The sequence below is a fragment of the Excalfactoria chinensis genome, chromosome 4 (genome assembly GCF_039878825.1).
Source record: "Excalfactoria chinensis isolate bCotChi1 chromosome 4, bCotChi1.hap2, whole genome shotgun sequence".
In the NCBI taxonomy this organism is placed as follows: domain Eukaryota; kingdom Metazoa; phylum Chordata; class Aves; order Galliformes; family Phasianidae; genus Excalfactoria; species Excalfactoria chinensis.
In genome coordinates this window covers 80543278-80560335 of record NC_092828.1, presented here as the reverse complement: position 1 = coordinate 80560335, position 17058 = coordinate 80543278, and the positions used below count along the sequence as shown (strand labels likewise).

At 46.5% G+C, this 17058-nt stretch overlaps 1 protein-coding gene across 3 annotated transcripts; it reads left to right on the top strand.

The window, feature by feature from the left end:
• The first annotated feature begins 5269 nt into the window (after nt 1-5269).
• Nucleotides 5270-14301, top strand: VSIG4 (V-set and immunoglobulin domain containing 4). Of its 3 annotated transcripts, none has more exons than XM_072335516.1 (8): nt 5270-5453; nt 7193-7549; nt 8141-8422; nt 8778-8816; nt 9482-9550; nt 10180-10287; nt 10841-10862; nt 11527-14301. In XM_072335516.1, the coding sequence occupies exons 1-8, from the start codon at nt 5399-5401 to the stop codon at nt 11762-11764; spliced, it is 1170 nt and encodes a 389-aa protein (XP_072191617.1). In that variant the 5' UTR covers nt 5270-5398; the 3' UTR covers nt 11765-14301. The 3 variants fall into 3 exon arrangements, with proteins under 3 accessions (XP_072191617.1, XP_072191616.1, XP_072191618.1); XM_072335515.1 differs by having other exon boundaries at nt 5297-5453; nt 8778-8843; XM_072335517.1 differs by lacking the exon at nt 7193-7549 and having other exon boundaries at nt 5297-5453; nt 8778-8843.
• The last annotated feature ends 2757 nt before the right edge of the window (nt 14302-17058 follow it).

Here is a 17058-nt window from a genome sequence, read left to right as displayed (position 1 = left end):
AACATGGCTGCATATGACCAACAAATGCATGCAGCTTATTGCAAATATGGGGAAGCAAATGGAAATCATTAAACTTAAGGTTAGCGTTGTTTTGTTATATTTATTTTGTACATTGTTATCTTTGTTTTGCCCATACAGATGATTGTGTGTGAATGTGTGTGCCCAGTGCTCCTATAAGTACAGGAATTATGGTGAATCTCTGAGTTGGAATCTGTTTTGGATGTTCTGTTAAATGATATTTGCCAGCCCCACTTTGGGGAATCAAAGATGCAAGAATTGTTGCTAATCCAATGTGAGAATAAGAATTAGTGAAATGAGACACTGAACGTGTGAATAAAATTGAGTTTTATTATGGAGAGTGTAAAATGCCAGTGAAGTCTTACTAGCTTTCTATACCCAGTGTGGAAGCTGAGTAGGAGAGAAAGATTGCTGCAGTAATACTGCAGGACATGCAACTGTCACCAAAAGGGTTCTACAGAGGGCAACAGAAAAATCATGACTAAACTGTGTGTTAAAGCAGCAACATATATCAACAGCATTGAAATGTTGTGTGCCCCGGTGGCGCAGCGGTAGAATTCCCGTCTGCAACACCAGGGGGCCCGGGTTCGAATCCCCCCTGTGGAGCAGGGGGTAGAAGTGCCGCTCTGCTACACAGAGGGCTCGAATCCCGGGAGTTGGACTCGATGATCTCTAAGGTCCCTTCCAACTCGCACAATACTATGATACTATGAAATGGTTGTTTTCTTCATGTTTTAACTCCAGGTGAACTTGCAGATTTGGAGCCATGCAGTAATGTTGTGTTTTTATTTTTTAAAAGGTAATTTTAAACTGTGTGTGTGTGTGTTTGGTGGACAGGAGCTGGGAAGGGAGCATTCTTGTTACTGAAAAGCAGCCCACCTGTCTCAGATCCATCTCAGAACTTGTTGCAGTGAGAATGTGGGACTCTGGGGCTGTGGTGCTATATGGAGTGTAGTGAAAATGCTCAGTCATGGCCTGAAGCAGTGATGGAGCACCTGGTGGGAAGGCAGAGTCAGCCCAGGGGAGCTCAGGGCATGCAGTGTTACCTGAGTGATGGAAGGAAGGGAGCCAGGATCTACCTCTTTCCACTCCTCATGGCAGTGAAGGCAAGAATGTTTTTTGGCGATTCATGTGTACCTGAGGCCTTCCAAAGGTAAGCAGCTTTTTCCCCTTGTTTCTGCATCTATGGTTGTTGCATTTGGACTTATCCTCATTTGCTGTAGCTTAGGACTTTGCCACCCTGCTATTACTGCTGGGCTTTCCATTGCATTATAGCTTTACATGGAGGTATTGGGAAGCAGAGGTACTCCAAAGTCAGGTGGCCAGGTAAACATCTGAGCAAAGAGATGGGTATGATTCGTGCTGTTGGAGAATGAAGGAAAAAGGTCTCATCCTTCCTGCAGGTGAGGTAGTGGGCAGAAACCAACCAAACTCTGAGATGTGGTACTTCTGTATGAACATAGGAGCAATAATGCACCCCATGCTGCTCACTCTTCTCTCCCTGCCTGTGCCTCCACTATTGCTGGTCTTAACCTAGCTGGGAAAGACCATCTGTGCTGTACCTGCAGCATAACCCTTGCTTTTGGGGGTTAATTTGCTTTCCCGTCTTTCATCTTTGTTTTTGAAGCAAAACTGTGAATTTGCTCTGTGTGGTGAAACCCTCCTTGGGGATTTGAGGCAGCTGGCAATGCAAAATAAAGACTGGATCCTAACCCAGTCTGGGATACCTCTGGAGAAGAGAGCAGCTGTTGTGCATCTTGTGCAGCACAGCTGATGGCATGCAGTGAGCCTGCAGGGAGACAAGCTGAGGTTAAGGCAGATCATCCCACAGAAGCATTTGTGTTTTCTGAAATCAGAGTTCAGACAACCTCTGAGGAGTCACTGAAGCAGGAACATGGAAGGAGCAAGTACTGAATAGCAATGGGGCTACCAAAAGCATTGGTAACCAGTGAATGTGAAACCTGTGGGTACAGGGAGGATTTAATACCTGCATTTGTGAACCCTTAGGTGGCACAAAGCAGGAAATGAACACAGGTGGTTTCACACATACAAGTTTCATTCTTAGTGGTAGGAACCCTTTGTTAGAGTTTGGCTGAGCTCATGGGTAACCCAGAACCGATGTCAATGACCTGGGAATTTCTGGGAAGGGAAGTTAATTTTCAGGAAGATCATTTGTACATCACTCTTGTGTTGCATGACTTCAGCCTTGGAGGGAATGCTCTTGAACACTAAAGTTCTGTTTTGTCAAGTAGAATAAAGGCCATGTTTTCTTGACTGTTATGGTTCTCTGTTAAGTGTGGGAAAACTGATGCGATAGACAAAGCTGTGAAGTCTTGTGCAGTTAGCTTCTGTAGGACATGCAGGAAGTATTTCCACTCTGTTTAGGCAGTTGGCTTTGGCCATGCCAAATAAGAGCATCTTGCAGAAAAATTTGCTATTTATTTATTTCCCTACCACCACCCGCTCCAGGTGCACATGCTAAAGCACATTGAGAGCTTTCTGTCTTGTCCTGTTACCTTTGGTGGTTTGCACAAAGCTCAGCGCTGCTTCTCACCACTTTGCAGGCTAAGAAATGATTTGCTTCATCAGGAAAATTGCAGCAAACTTTTCTAGCCCTTGGCAGGCTATTTCAAAACCCAAGGGTAAGCCCCAAGCTCTGTAGGTGTGGGCACTACTGGTGGGGTGGGAGGTCCCATCTGTGATTGGCTTTTGTGAAACATGGACTTTTGCTGTGCTACTTCTTAGCAGCCAGAGATGTAGGAGCAGAAATTCCAGAACAAACAGCAATTTTGGTCACTTCATCTGAGCTGAGGAAATGATGCTGGGGAGCATCGTGCCCAGCATAAGGCAGGAAGGCTCAGGGTTCCTGTGAAGGGCACAGTTGGCACTGCAAAGGGAGAAAGCAGCGGATTCAATCCAAAGCAGAAGCACTGAAACATGAGGACATGAAAGGCTTTTTCTTCATGTGTTCAGATGTGAAACCACAAGAAGTCTTCTCGTAAGAAAGACATGGGCTGTCTGCATGACTCAGGAGGAACACTGGCTGCTATATCTCTGCCACAAGGAGAGAAAGATGCAGTGTTGATCATATTTGAGGAACTACGTTCTTCATGTTTGGTTTAGCTATGTAGTCAACTTTTATCCTGAACAATTACAGCTTCAGGAAGTCTTGCATGTCCGGTTCAAAAAATGGCCAAATCAGCAATTTTAGCTTGGGTTTTTAGCCACGCTGCTCTCAGCTCTTTCCTACAGGCTGGCCATGCTTAATATAGTTTTTCGGTGGATTTTACTGTTGTATGTTCTATGACAGCAATAAGCAGAGCTCAGCTGAAATCACGTTGTTCAAATCATCCTACTGTAGATGTGCCTCTGCCCAAAGAGCGAAATGAAACCTGCACTGTTTCCATCAAATTACTGACTTTGGAGAAATGAAGAAGGTGGTCACTGGATTTCATTGCCCTTCACAGAAAGGGAGAGCTGCCCAACATCACCCAACTGCAGTGCTTCCAGAGAATGGTTTGACATTCTCGGCTGTGGCAAAATGAGACGAATTGCCCTTCAAGCTCCAAGAGAAAATGGTCCCCATATTTCAGACACATCTGCCTTCAGTTCAGAGATGCCATTCAGTATTTCTTGCAGCCTTTAGACCTTCCATATTGATGTGATTGACATCTTGGTGAGAGAAGTGTTCCAGGCGCTCTGCTGCTTTTTTCCTTCCATCAGTCTTTTCTTTCTGGCTGAGAAGTCTATGCAGCATAGAAGTATATAGACCACAGACACAAGAATGAGGAGTGGAGAGGAAATTATTTCTTGGAAGTACTTCAGTGGGTTGTGTTGAATGATGCAGCTGTTAAAATTAAATGCTAACTGGATGTTAAAAGTATGACTATTGGAAAAAAATATTAAGCAGTAGCTTTAATGAATAATTGACTGCCTATAACATAATTCACTTGGTAGGCTTGCTTTCACATGTACATTTCTTGCTTTCTGTAACTCCTTCTTCTGTTAATATTAATGATACACTGAACACAGGATAATAATGAGCATGATGCCTACTGGTAACATTTTGATCTACTGTTAAAGGTACCCTCACAGTGTGTGCCCAGAACACCTCCTAGACTGAAGTCCTGCTGCCAGCAGCCACAAATCATTTCCCCACAAGACACTGTAGAGTGTTTGCATAGCACAAGGTGGGACAAACACAGTGGCTTTTGCTCATGAGCCAGATGACCACAGCAGAAAAGTGTGCCAAGGTAACCCGTGATGCTCTGAAAATGGGAGCAGCAGGCAGTGATGCTCACCTCTGAGTGCTAAAATCTGCTGTAGCATTAAGTGTGGATGACTCCAGGTTGCTGATCTTTGCTGTGCGCCTTCTCATGCTGCTTTGGGAAGTACGTCTGCAGCTGCATCATAACAGTGCACGGTTTCTGCGCAGGTGGAGAAAAATGCAGCTTTTGCAGGGAAATTCCTTTCATAGTAAAGAGCAGAATGTGGATGTGTACTTTTTTTTAAAAAAAAAAAAACAAACAAAACACTTCTCTGTTGAAACAGGAGAAAAAGAAAAGCAAACAAACAAAAAAAGTTTTTCTGGTCTAGAAGGCTCTGTTAGGCAAAGGAACTATAGCTGTTCCTTTTCCTCCCTGGGGCCACAGACTGACCTGCAGGTAATGTGCTGTTGAAGTACTGCACGTGCGTGGTGGAAGAGCACAGTATCATCAGCAAAGAAGGCACCAAAGAAACAAATGGAGCCCCAGCAGGTTGATCTGTGCCTTGTGCTCCTGCCTGATATGTGGTGAGTTGGTGCGCTCACACCTCCTGTGGGAAGGGTGCTGTGTTTTGCCATTTCTGGATGCCTGGTTTTGGGCCCTTGAGTGTGAAGGGAGGAGACGCTGAGCCATATCATCGCACTCAAGTCAGAGGTAGCTGAAAGTCTTGCTTTTCAAGCATTTTCCAGTTTGCTTTCCCTTGTTACTGAGTACTTGATTATGTTGCCATCACAAAGCAATTTCATTATGGAGTGAATGCAAACATGGAATAACTGGAAGAAAATTAAAAGGAAAAAATAAATAAATATGAAACCATGAGAGGGAAAAAAATAAAGTATAAAAACAGAGTGTTAGTTGGAAAAAGGCAAAAGAAGAGGGTGGGGAATTTGAAATGGGAAGAGACAGATCCTTGCAGTCTTTGGTCATCCTTCACCTCAGTGAGTGGACTCGTGATATTTCAAAAAGAAGGAAGGAAAAAGGACAGCAGATCAGCCTGGATCCCAGATGACACAGGACAGAAGAAAGGGAAGTGTTCTTGACTTGTCTTCTGGTCTAAGTGTGGAGGTCTCTCACCAAGCTCGGGAGGAAGAGAGTGGAGCCCCAGCCCAGGGAAGATGGGAGCAGTGCTGCTGCTGGTGGTGGTGGTGATGGCTTTCGTTGGCTGCAGGGGTGAGTAACTGCTTCTTTGTATGAGAAAGAAAATCAGAACTAAGAGGGTAGGAGAATTGTTTTCAGCTATGTCCTGCTTTTTGAAAGTTGTGCAGTGTGGAAAGCTATTTGTTTCTACTTAAAAAATAGAGCCTGAGAGGTCACAAGTCTTCATTGGGGAGGTTCTTATCAGGGACACCCAGCTGCTTCTGAGAGTGCTGCAGATGGGGCAGAGTTAGGCAGGTTGGTTCCATGTGCCACAGCTGAACAAAGCAGGACCTTTCAGGATCCATGTAGAGGACAAGTCCGATGTGGTGTTACCTCCCAAAACTGTCTTTGTGAAGCTGGAATGTGCACATTCTTCTAGAATTTGGCAGGTGGGTGGTTGGGCTGGATGATCTTGGGGTCTTTTCCAACCTGAGCAATTCTATGATCCCAATTTAATAATGCATCTCCATTGCTCTGCTACTGTGGTCCTGGGAAGAAGAGATACAGCTGTAACTGTGAGGGTACGTGCAGGCACACACAATTCCCCTCAGTTACTCCTGATGTCCTCACTCTGTAGGTGCATTAGGAGAGGTGACAGTGGAATCCTGGCTTCAATTCATATGCCCATGAGGCATTAGTGCTGCTCTTGGAACAGCTGAGATTGGCAGAGGAAGGTCTCAGGAAACAGAAAGGTGCTCAGACAAGTTACTTACAGAAGCATGGAATTGTTCCTGATGCAAATACACTGAACTATGTTCCACATTTCACATTTATTGTGGGTTAATGCAGTGTCTTTCTGGGGAAAGAGAGAGAAGGCAGAATGAGAAAAAGGAGCACAGATAGAGGTGAGACATGTCTAGCTAAATTCAGGTAACATGCTGCTGATGTGAGACATTTCCCAGAGTATCAATGGCCTCACTGGACAGAGAGCTGGAAAGAGTGGGAGAATAAATGAGGCATCACAAAGTCCATACCCCCTCCTCCTGTGCCCGTTTGGGTCCTGGCAACATATTTACTTGGCTGAGACAAATACCAACCAAGGAATCTATGTCAGAGCTGAAGTTCTCGAAGGCTAATGCAGGAGACTGGGTTTGATCTGCTGTTCCAAATCCAGTAGTTCAGACCAGTAGAGGCAGATACCCGCCTGCACGGTGCTTCCATGCCACCTATACTGCTGCCTTTGTGAGCAACAGGGAAGTTTCATAAGAAGCTAATGATGCTAAGGAGTGCAAACACTGAGTCTTACGCACACTCTTATTGCAGTGACTCAGTAAATGTGATTTGTTCACCCTTCCTCTTGTTCAGGGGGTACAGGACAATACTGCAAGTGGTGCTGTCAGAACAAGCAGTGTCAGCAGTGGAGGGAGAGGCCACTGCTGTTTGAGTCATCCTGTGAGTATAAGCAGAAAGCCAAGCAGCAGAAGTAGTGCATGAAGGCTGTGGCAAGGGAGTAGGAATAAGGGCTGCTCCTGAAGTTCTCGTGGAGGCTGCAGCTGTGATGCAGTTACTAGGAGCAGGATTTGTGTCTCTCAGTAGTGAGAAGGAATTGAGAACTGGCCAGAATAGCCATGAGTTCTGACGTAACTGTTCACTTCCCTATGCTCAGTGAGATGGGGACAGGCCGAGATTTAGTTGGCTGTGGTCTACAGTGTATTTAAGATTTTACCACATGCTGTCTTCCACTGTCTCTAGTGGTTTCTCTTGGTCCTAAGGGACGTTCCCCTCTTCTGCTGTGCTATTGTTTCTTCCCTTCAATTGTTGTTTCTTTGCAGCCCTCCTGGATCTGTCTGGCACCACACAGGTCAAAGGGGTATGGATGGGATCCACTACTTTACCATGTACCTACACACCCTCACAAGGTTTCACACAGCAGACACTTACCTGGAGCTTGGAGAGAGACCTCAGCACCTCCACCATCTTTCGGAGGGACAGTTCTGGTGATCACATCCTGTTGTCTCGGTTCCGAAACCGAGTTAGTGTCCCAAAGGGCAGCCCGGGGGATGCTTCACTCCATATCACAGACCTTGAAATTCCTGACAGCGGACACTACACCTGTCAAGTCATCTGGAGGTCTGAAAACTACAGCTTGATAACAAAGGAGGTGACCACTATAGTTAAAGTTGCCAAAGGTAAATCCAGGAATAAAGCCTTGCTGTTGTATAAACTGCAGAACAATTTGGAGAAGAGGCAGTTCACCCTATTCTGCCTGCCCACATCCAAGCCAGGTGTTGAGGTACCCAGATGGGAAGAGCTTTGTGTTCAGTTCTATGGATTCAGGAAGTGAATCTGCACCTGGTCTGGATCTGCCAGTGGGCTACAGATCCAGGTGGCAGATCTAGTGCCCAGGACTGGTTCTGTGAAGATACCCAGTGTCCCTGGCTCTTGTAGTACATGGGAGTCATGCTGGCCAGATGTGTCTTCACCCCTCTCCAGGAACCCTCAGTATGTATTTAAAAAAAACCATTATTTCCTCAGAGGGGCCTTATGGCAGAATTGGGAAAGGCAATGACTCAGCAGAGCAGACTGTTGTGGTGCGGCAGTGGCAATAGGGGTGACACAGCTGGTGCAGGTCTATCCATAGGCACAGCTGCACAGAGCACAACACAGCAGGGAGATGATGTCCTGGGAAAGGACTGTGAGGATGGAAGTTGCTGCAGTGCGAGGGAAACCTTCCCCTACTAGAGCCACCGTGACCTGGGCTCACCTGCTTTGTCTTGCAGTGGATGTGACCAAGCCCATTATTGTGGCTGGAGAGCTGGGGCTGGTGGTGCCAGCGGGAGCCAAGGCCAGCCTGACCTGTGTGGCCCAAGGCTCCCCCCCCATCAGCTACCGCTGGTTCCGGGTGGCACCGGGCAGGAATGGGCAGATCCTCGGCAGTGAGGCTGAGCTGGTGTGGAACAGCCTGCAGCCCTCCGATGCGGGGATGTACTACTGCGAGGTGCAGAACAGGGTCAACACAGGGCTGGTGCGTCGCAGTGACACTGTTGAGCTGACAGTGAGAGGTGAGTCCCAGCCCTCAGCCCTTCCTCAAGGCAGCCACAGTGGGGTAAAAGATTTCCTTCCATGCAGGGTTTGGGTGCATAATGTCAAATGTGGATCACATCCTGCCTGCTTCAGAGCACAGCAGGTCAGGCAGGGCCCAGGAGATGGCATCCAGCCCCTGATGGCGTGGCTGAGCAGGAGGGGAGCCTGGCTCAGCCCTCAGCACACCTTGTGTTGCCTGGCAGGCTATGCTGGCAGAGTGAAGCCAATGCTGTAGTGCCTATGGAGAAGCATGCCAGGCTGCTAGGAGTGGCTAAAGGAGTGCTGTGGTCCTGCTGGCACACACTGAGCCTTCCTGCCCTATTTCACTTGCAGATCCGTCTGTCACAACGGAGGCACACTGCCCAGTCACAGGTCAGCAGGGAGCAATATGTGGCCAGGGTGAGGGGCTGGGGGGAGGGAGCTGATCCAGTGCTTCACAGTGATAACAGTGCTCTTGGGAGGATGCTTAAGTCAGTCCAAAAGTCACTAAGACAACAAGGTGGTGTAATGCTTGAAATCTTTCCCAAGAGCCCAAGCAGACTGTGTACTGCCACTTCAGTTCCTTACAGCAATCTCTTGGCAGCCATCCACGGGAACACAAACTCAATGATGCCCATATAAAACCAGCCCAGTGGAGGGGGAAGCTTATATTGATATCTACTATTAGGCAAGCCACCTCAGACTCCCCTTAGAAAGGACTGAACAGAAACAGTAGATACAAATGAGACAATAGCCGCTGTAAAGCAGTTGCTTTTTTTGCTATCTCCTCTGAGGAAGGACTCGCAGTTGCCTGTTCATCTTTGTGGGTTGTGGGAACTCAGACCTGGGCTAGAGTAGATCCTCTTGTAGAAACTTTAACACTGAGGTCATTTCATCTGAATTGATTGTGCCCCACCATAGCAGGTCATGTAAATCAGCTTCAGCAGATAGAAGTTAAGGGAAGGGGTTGCTTGTTTCCAGAGCTTATCTATTTTCATGGCCTAGAAAAGGCAGATAGGAATTGCACTGCATGCTTTTCATTCTTGTTTGCTTTGCAGATCTGCCTGAAGCAGCAGTGACTTCTGAGAATGCAGTGGGATACCCAGAAACAGATGAAACAACTCAGAGTAAGTAGAGACATCAGTGTAACTTGGAACTGACTGCTCAGTATCTTCCATTCCAAGGTTCATGTACTGTATGTTGGCTATAAGTGGTATTACCAGCTGTTCTATAGGAACTCTTAAAATAAACCAGGTACTTGTAAGGAAAAAAAGAAACAAGTTCCATAACCAGAACATCCAGGCTTCTTCTGGTGTTCGTGACCAGTAGTTCATTCTGGTCTCAAGGCTGGAGCAACAAAAAGGACTGTGTGCAACTCAAGCTGACTTTCCGTACCTTATCTAGGTTTGCAGTGCCATGGCAGGTTTGAACATGCTCCAGATATCAATTGGATTGCATACTTGAACTAAAAGTGGTGAGGGCACCAGCCTTTCTTCCATGACATGCACTGTACACTTCTGCCCAGCTCACAGCTACAGCCCCAGCACTCAGCAGGAGGCTCCGGCTTACACAAACACACCCATGTGGGGCCAAAAGGGCAAGATGATGTTACAGGGGGAGTTGCAGGAACATGGACAAAACTGCATGCAGAGCTCAGGGGCTAGCTGGGCCTACAGGACATGGTCAGCACCACGTAAGTGCTGTTGCAGCCTGGGAGGGATTCTCTGTTTGAAAGTCTCATGCCATATTGCTCTAGGTTCCCGGAGGACTCACCGGTACCTGGTCATCCTGATTGCTGTGTTGGGTGGTGCTGTGGTTTTCCTTGTCATTTTTGCTATTGCTTGTGCTAGAAAGTCCAAAAATGGTAAGTAAGTTGTTGTGGGGAGCTTGAATGCCTGCCCTGGTTTAGCTCTGAGGGCTTTGTGGGCTGGGGTTGGTACTGTCCTCACAGCTATGTTTGACAGCCCTGGTAGCTGAATTGTGAAGATACTTGACCAAAGCACACACAAATCACAATAGGTGGTGAAAGACTGAGAAAGGCATTTCCTTTTTAATTAACAAACACAGAATATGTTTATTGAATGCTTGAACACATAAGAGCATGCAAACTTTATTATTATTATTTGTTAAAGACTTTTGGAATAGCATCTTTCTAACAGGGGTGGGCAGGCAGGGTAGGGCAGCACTGTGCTCTCCCCAGCCCCATTCCTATCCCCACAGTCCCATTGCTCTGCCCTAGCCGGTGTCCCCCAGGGAGCAAAAGAGTAGATAGTGATTCCTGAAAATGGGAATACCTGGGAGCAGTTGTGGTTTCTTTGTTGGTTTTGCTTGCTTTCTTCTCTTTTTACTTTTATTCCTGGGGCACATTAGTCATTAACATAGGCATCAGTACATTTTAATTCTTCCTTTTTTTCCAGAACACATCTATGAAGTTACTTTGTAAGTACAATTTTTCACCTATTATGTTGAGAAGATTTTTGAGGTCATCATACTGCTATTTGTATCAGAAAAGCCTTTTTGCTCAGTGAAAAGTCAAATTTCTTTTATCTGGGTGGGACAGAGTTAACGTTCCTCGTAACAGCCCTAACATTGCTTTACATTTGTGCCTAAAACAGTGTCAGTAACTCCCAGGGATTTGGCTATTGCTGAGCACTTGTGCAGCACCAAGGCTCTCTTTCCAACCCATGGGGGCCAGCAGGTCAGGGTGGGACACAGCCAGGATGGCTGACCTATCCTGACCACAAGGATTTTCCACACCATGTAGCACCCAGCTCAGCAATAAGGCTGAGAGATGCGGGAGGAGTTGGGAGAGGTGTTTCTGGTTACATCTGTTGCCTCTGGAAGCAACTACCTCATGTACTGAGGCTCTGATTCCCACGCAGTGGCTGGGCTTTGCCTGCTGATGGGAAGTAGGGAATTAATCTCCCTACTTCTTTTTGATCACTTCCACATATGGCCTTTGCTATTGTCATTAAAGTGACTCTATCTTAATTCAAGAACTTGTCCCTCTTATATTCTCCCCGTTATGTTGAGGAGGTGGAGTGAGGTAGCAGCTGTTAAGGGGGACTTAGTCCTCATTCTTATGAATGTCTCTTTGTTTCAGCCACAGCACTGCAGATGTCATTAGACCAGACACTGATGTGGAAGTCCCTGTTAAGTGCAGAAAAGAGAAGATAAATTCTGAGACTGAAGAATCCTATGAAAATGTTACTATGACATGTAACAACTATGCGAGCATGACAGGCAACAGCTATGAGAGTGTATGCCTGAGTAAAAATGCTGAGAGTGAGACCCTTGTGAATGCGATGGAATCAGAATATGAAATACAGAACTTTCAGTAGAGTACCAGCATTTCCACATGAGCAACTGCTCAGAAGATGGGGCTACAGATGCTAAGCAGTAAACTTTACCAAGGGAAACTATTCTTCCTGTCTGCTTTCTCCTCTGATAAATATACCGGTTTTACTGCTTTTTTTTAACTCAGGAGAACTGCATAACCTGGCAATTGAGTTCCTGCCCATTGGTGTAGAAACCTTCAGCCAAGTGATTGTTTATACATTTTATATAGCAAATGATTTCTGAGCAGCCTGAAGGAGCAAAGTGAGAAAGAAAGGATCTGAAAGGTAAAGGTCCTTTACCTCCAGGCCAAGGTGCAGCTGGGTGCAACACTGCTAGCCATTAATGCAGGCAAGGTGTACTCCTGTTAGGAGTTCCCCTGTTAGGGCATGCAAGAATGTGAGAAGCTAAGAATTGTTCTGGACATGGGTGGCCTCTGGCTTTTACAGTCCAGCAAATACCGGTTGTACAGCTTGTTTGTTCTTGAGTTATCTTGTTAAAGGATAGTAAAGAGGCTACATAGGGGGCTGATATCCAGGAATATCATTTAGCAATCAAACTGGAGTTCATCACAAGTGGGAATAAACCTGTAGGTAATGTGCCTCTTAACTGGCACTCTGTGTTTTTCTCCTGGCAAGGCACAGCTGGCAATGAAGGGGTTGCTAGCACTTCATTTTACAGTGTGGAAGCTGGAAGCATGATAAAAAAGATGCACTGCAGAGAGAAATGTGAGGCATTTGGAATAGTGACTGAGTTAGGGATCTCCCTGAATCCAGCAGACTGACATTGACTGAACACTGTATGGGATGTGACTAAATCTGTCTGGTTACAACTGTGATGTTCATGCTTGTCCATCTAATGAGGGTGCTGTGAGCTTTTATTTGTAAAATGCCATGAAAAGTGCTTGATTATTGCAATGTCATTAATTTCCTGGGCAAATATGAAATGTTTCAAAAGCATCTGTGGTATATGCATCCTGGCTTTCTTGGTGTTTCAGTACCCCACAACATCCTTCTCTCCAAGAAAAGATGGATTTGATGGGTGGATTGTTCAGTGGACAAAGAACTGGATGCAGAATAGAGTCCAGAGAGTGTTTGTCAATTGTTTAATGTCTGGAGTGATGTGTGGTGTCCCCCAGGGGTCAGTGCTGGGACTGACACTTAGTTACATCAACAGCGGGACTGAGTGCACCGTCAGCAGATTTGCTGATCACCCCAAGCTGTGGGGAGTAGCTGACGCACCAAAGGGGTGGGATGCCATCCAGAGGGACCTAGACAGGCTTGAGCAGCAAGCCCAGGTGAACCTCATGAGGTTCAGCAAATCCAAATGCACCTGGGGTCTTGCACCTGGGTTGAGACAACCCTCACTACCAATACAAACTGGGGGATGAAAGGGTTGACCGCAGCACTCCTGAAAAAGTCTTGGGGGTGAACCATATCCTGAGCTGCATCAAAAGCATTGTGGCCAGCAGGGGGAGGGAGATGATCCTGCACCTCTGCTCTGTGCAGGTGAGGCCTCACCTGGAGTGCTGCATACAGATATGGACTCCTCAGTACAGGAGAGACATGATGGAAAGCATCCAAACGAGGGCCACAAAAAATGATCCCAGGGATGGAACACCTGTTCTACAATGACAGGCTGAGAGATGGGGCTGTTCAGCCTGGAGAAGAGAAGGCTCTATGGTGACCTGATAGCAGCCTGTCAGTATCTAAAGGCTACAGGAAAGAAGGGGATGGACTCTTTAGCGGGGTCTGTGGTGATGGAACAAGGGGAAATGGCTTCAAGTTTAGAGACGGAAAATTTAGGTTAGATATATGGAAAATGTCTTTCCCAGTGAGGGAGGTGAACAGATTGCCCAGAGATGTGGTGGATGCCCCAACCCTGGAGACTTTCAAGGTGAGTCTAGATCAGGCCCTGGGCAATCTGATTGAGCTGTAGATGTCCATGTTCATTGCAGGGGAGTCTGACTAGATGGCCTCTAAAGGTCCTTTCCAACTCTAAGAATTCTATGACTCTGTGACTTGGAAGTTTGACTTGGGTTTTCTTTTTAGAGAGGGCAGGTGGTAGGCATCAAGTCATCCCAAACCAGACTCCTCACATTTCAACCACAGCTGCAATTGCTACAGGATGGATGTGTAGCAGCAGGATGCTGAGCTTCCCAAACCAAAGGTGGCACCAGGCAGGACTGTGTCCCCAGGGGCTGTGTGAGTCTCAGCCCCATGCTGAGCACTGATCTGCGCTTGTGCACTGGTGCCGTGCTCCCACCTTGCCTGCTCTGTGCTCTTCCCTGCTGGGGAGGAGGGTGGCTGAGGATGAGAAGTGTTGGGATTGCTAGAAATATGTGTGAGGGGCTCTTCTTCTTTGTCTCTGGGGTAATTCACCCTCAAAGGACTGTGTGCTTCTTTGTAGCTCATGCACTCACTGCAGACTGCACCTGATAGAAGCCCTTGAAGGCACAGGGTTGAAACAGCAGTGTTGGTGCTGGCAATCTTGGGTGAAGCAGGACAAAATAAATGGGGAAAATGGGGAGCTGCAGCCCTTTGCACATGGAGCAGAAGCTGTGTGTGAAGGAACTGAAAGAATCTCAGCTTTCCTACTGTCATCACAGCAGACAAAATGTAGAACATGGCTCTCTTTTCTTCCGTTCCAAGTCTCAATCATATTCACTTACAGCTAGCCCAATGTTCTATGTAATATTTACTTCCATTATAAGCTCATGACTTCAAGTCCCCTTACTGACTATGTAACTCTGGTATCTCCAAACTTTGATTCCTTCCAGCACCAGTTTTCTCTGAGGAACTCCAGACAGTTTCCTCAATAGCCCAGAATTCTAGGAGAGGTTGCAGAGGAAAGAAAGCAACAGGAACAAATAAAGAGGTAGCAAATGCCCCAGCTGGAGCACATCTTATGTACCCCAGCTGCTGGCAATGCCTCCAGTGTAGGCAGTAAAATGGCCTACACCGGGAAAAGATCAGTGGAAACACAGCTTCTCCAGTGCCCAGGTTGTTGTTCCCTCAGTGCACCACATGGTTATTTTTATATTTTTTGAGTGCTTGGTAGTAAAAGCTGTTGGGAACAGAACTTTCCTTCTGAAAGCCGCAGAGGGCTCCAATGTGTCGCATCTACATCAAACAGGAGAACTTCTCCTTTCCTTGTGCTGGTCATTCACCCAGTGACGTGACTCATCTGACAGAGCCCAGCTCCACACCAGCACAGAAAGGGAAACCTCAGCTTCCGTTCTGAAACTATAGGGTCTCCAGAAAAGTACACTATTTCTAACACAGTGTCATGAGACTTGAAGCTCCCCTTGCTTCTTGACAGCTGTGCAGACCTGCTGGCTTCTAAACTGCCATGTGTACCCACTCTCAGAGCCCCCCTGAACCTGCTGCTCTCAACAGAGTGGAAGTCTCTGATGGAAAAGTTTGTCCCTCTCTACTCCAGTATTTCTTGTAGAATAAGAATGCATTAACTTTCTTCCCCTGAAAGGCAGAGGGGCAAACTTTTCTGAAAGCAAAAGCTGTAAATGCATGAGGAAGCAACTGCAAAGTGCTTAAAATGAGCACTGGGCTAGCTGTGCTGTGCTGCACTGCACAACACTTCAGGCCTGTTGCAACCTGGAGGTGTGTGGGGGAGACAAGGGTTGGGGCTGATATATCTGCCTGCTGCATTAAAGATCCACAGAGGACAAAACAAACCCTGCAATAATAGACTTTGTTCTCTTTTGAAGCTGACCTCAGTGATACTGATCAGAGTGGTGTCTGTGAGTCATGCGTAGGTGATGGAAGGAGACCATGGAAGTGTGAGTCACAGCGGGAAGGATTGGTCCCAGCTTTGTACAAACTCAAACTCCTTCAAAATATTTGGGGGGGGAAAAAATAAAACACCCAAAAAACAGGTTAGTATTAAAATTTATCAATACTCTCAAGTACTGCAAAATGTGCTGGTGGTGCCGTCCTAAAAGAAAGGTCAGTAGAGCGTTGGGATTTTTCTCTTAGCTTCTGAGCAAAGTGGTTTGTCAAACTGGGCTGGGCACTTGTGCTCTGTCAGCTCCACCCCTTACTCACCAGACACCATCTCAAGCTGTGCATCTGATATGCTTCAAGGCCATCCTTAAAAATGCTGAGAGGCTGTTAGATCTTCAAGTGAGATTACTTAGAGGTGATTATTTTAACAAAATAGAGATACAGCAAAAACAAGAAGCAGCCTTGCTACAAGTGCTGGCTAGGAAGACCCAGCCAAAGCCAAACAACAAAGCTGCAAGGAAAAGTAATGGACTCCATGGTCTTTCTTAAGAACAGCCCAGTTCTGTTCTCACAGTGCAGAGAAGCTGTACCAACACTCCTGTAGCAGTTTGCCACTAGGAATATCACTTCAACAGGCACCTCGGAGATCAGAGTGGAAAGGAAATCTGACAGCATGAAATCAGTGGGGCATCCAGTGACAGTGGGGTAGTTTGTTCCATACCTTGTTAGGCTTTTAGAGAGGAGCAGAATATGGGTGTGAAGGAGTCCATCCCCTCGTTGCGTGGCTGTGTTGCTCAGCAAGTGCCTCACTTGGGGTATTTGACAAACTGACACTCTGCCAGACTGAGTGTCGAACTCAGCTTGTCAAATACACGCAGTGCTGCACTGCAGCTCTCACCAGGCTGTCACTGTCCTCACTGGGTAGCTGTCCTGGGCTAACAGAGAAGGAAAAGAGGGCTGAAGCCGCTGTTAACTCCAGAGGTGTATTCCATTTAGCAAACCACTGTCATCCCTCCCATACTTCCCTATTCTAACACATCAGGGGGAAGGGGGTGGAGTTGGGGGGTTGGGACAGACATTGCCTTCTGCTGAGGAAAATGCTATATTTGTTGAAATACTGAAGCTCTGTGGGACTGGAAATAATGCTGAGTTCTAAACTCACCCTTAGTTATAGATCAACTTTGGTAGCTTGAAATATTGACAAAATATCCATCTGAGCGCTCAGACATGCTGTTTGGGTACATCATGAAGACAAACATCTCTCTAGATGCACAATGTCTAGACAAAGACCTTGAGAACATATTGCAGAGAAACAATTCTTCACAGGGCAGAGATAAGAGCATAATTTTCCAGCAGATTCTCACCACTTTCATTTCTGTTCTCCTAAACTGAAATGAGTTTTTGGGGGCTTCTCATATTTCATTTCTTTTATCTGCGTCTCTCTGTTAATTTTGCAATCAAGTGGTCACATGCTGTCCAGTGCCCAATTCTAGATATGTGTTTTTGCTGTAATCAGTCTGACAGATCCCAAGGAACACAGGGTGAAATCCTGGCTT

Coding starts and splice junctions, on each gene's coding strand:
- VSIG4 (XM_072335515.1), top strand. CDS start 5,399: ATGGGAGCAGTGCTGCTGCTGGTGGTGGTGGTGATGGCTTTCGTTGGC. Junction 8,423..8,777: donor TGTTGAGCTGACAGTGAGAG/GTGAGTCCCAGC, acceptor TTTCACTTGCAG/ATCCGTCTGTCACAACGGAG. Junction 10,863..11,526: donor CACATCTATGAAGTTACTTT/GTAAGTACAATT, acceptor TCTTTGTTTCAG/CCACAGCACTGCAGATGTCA.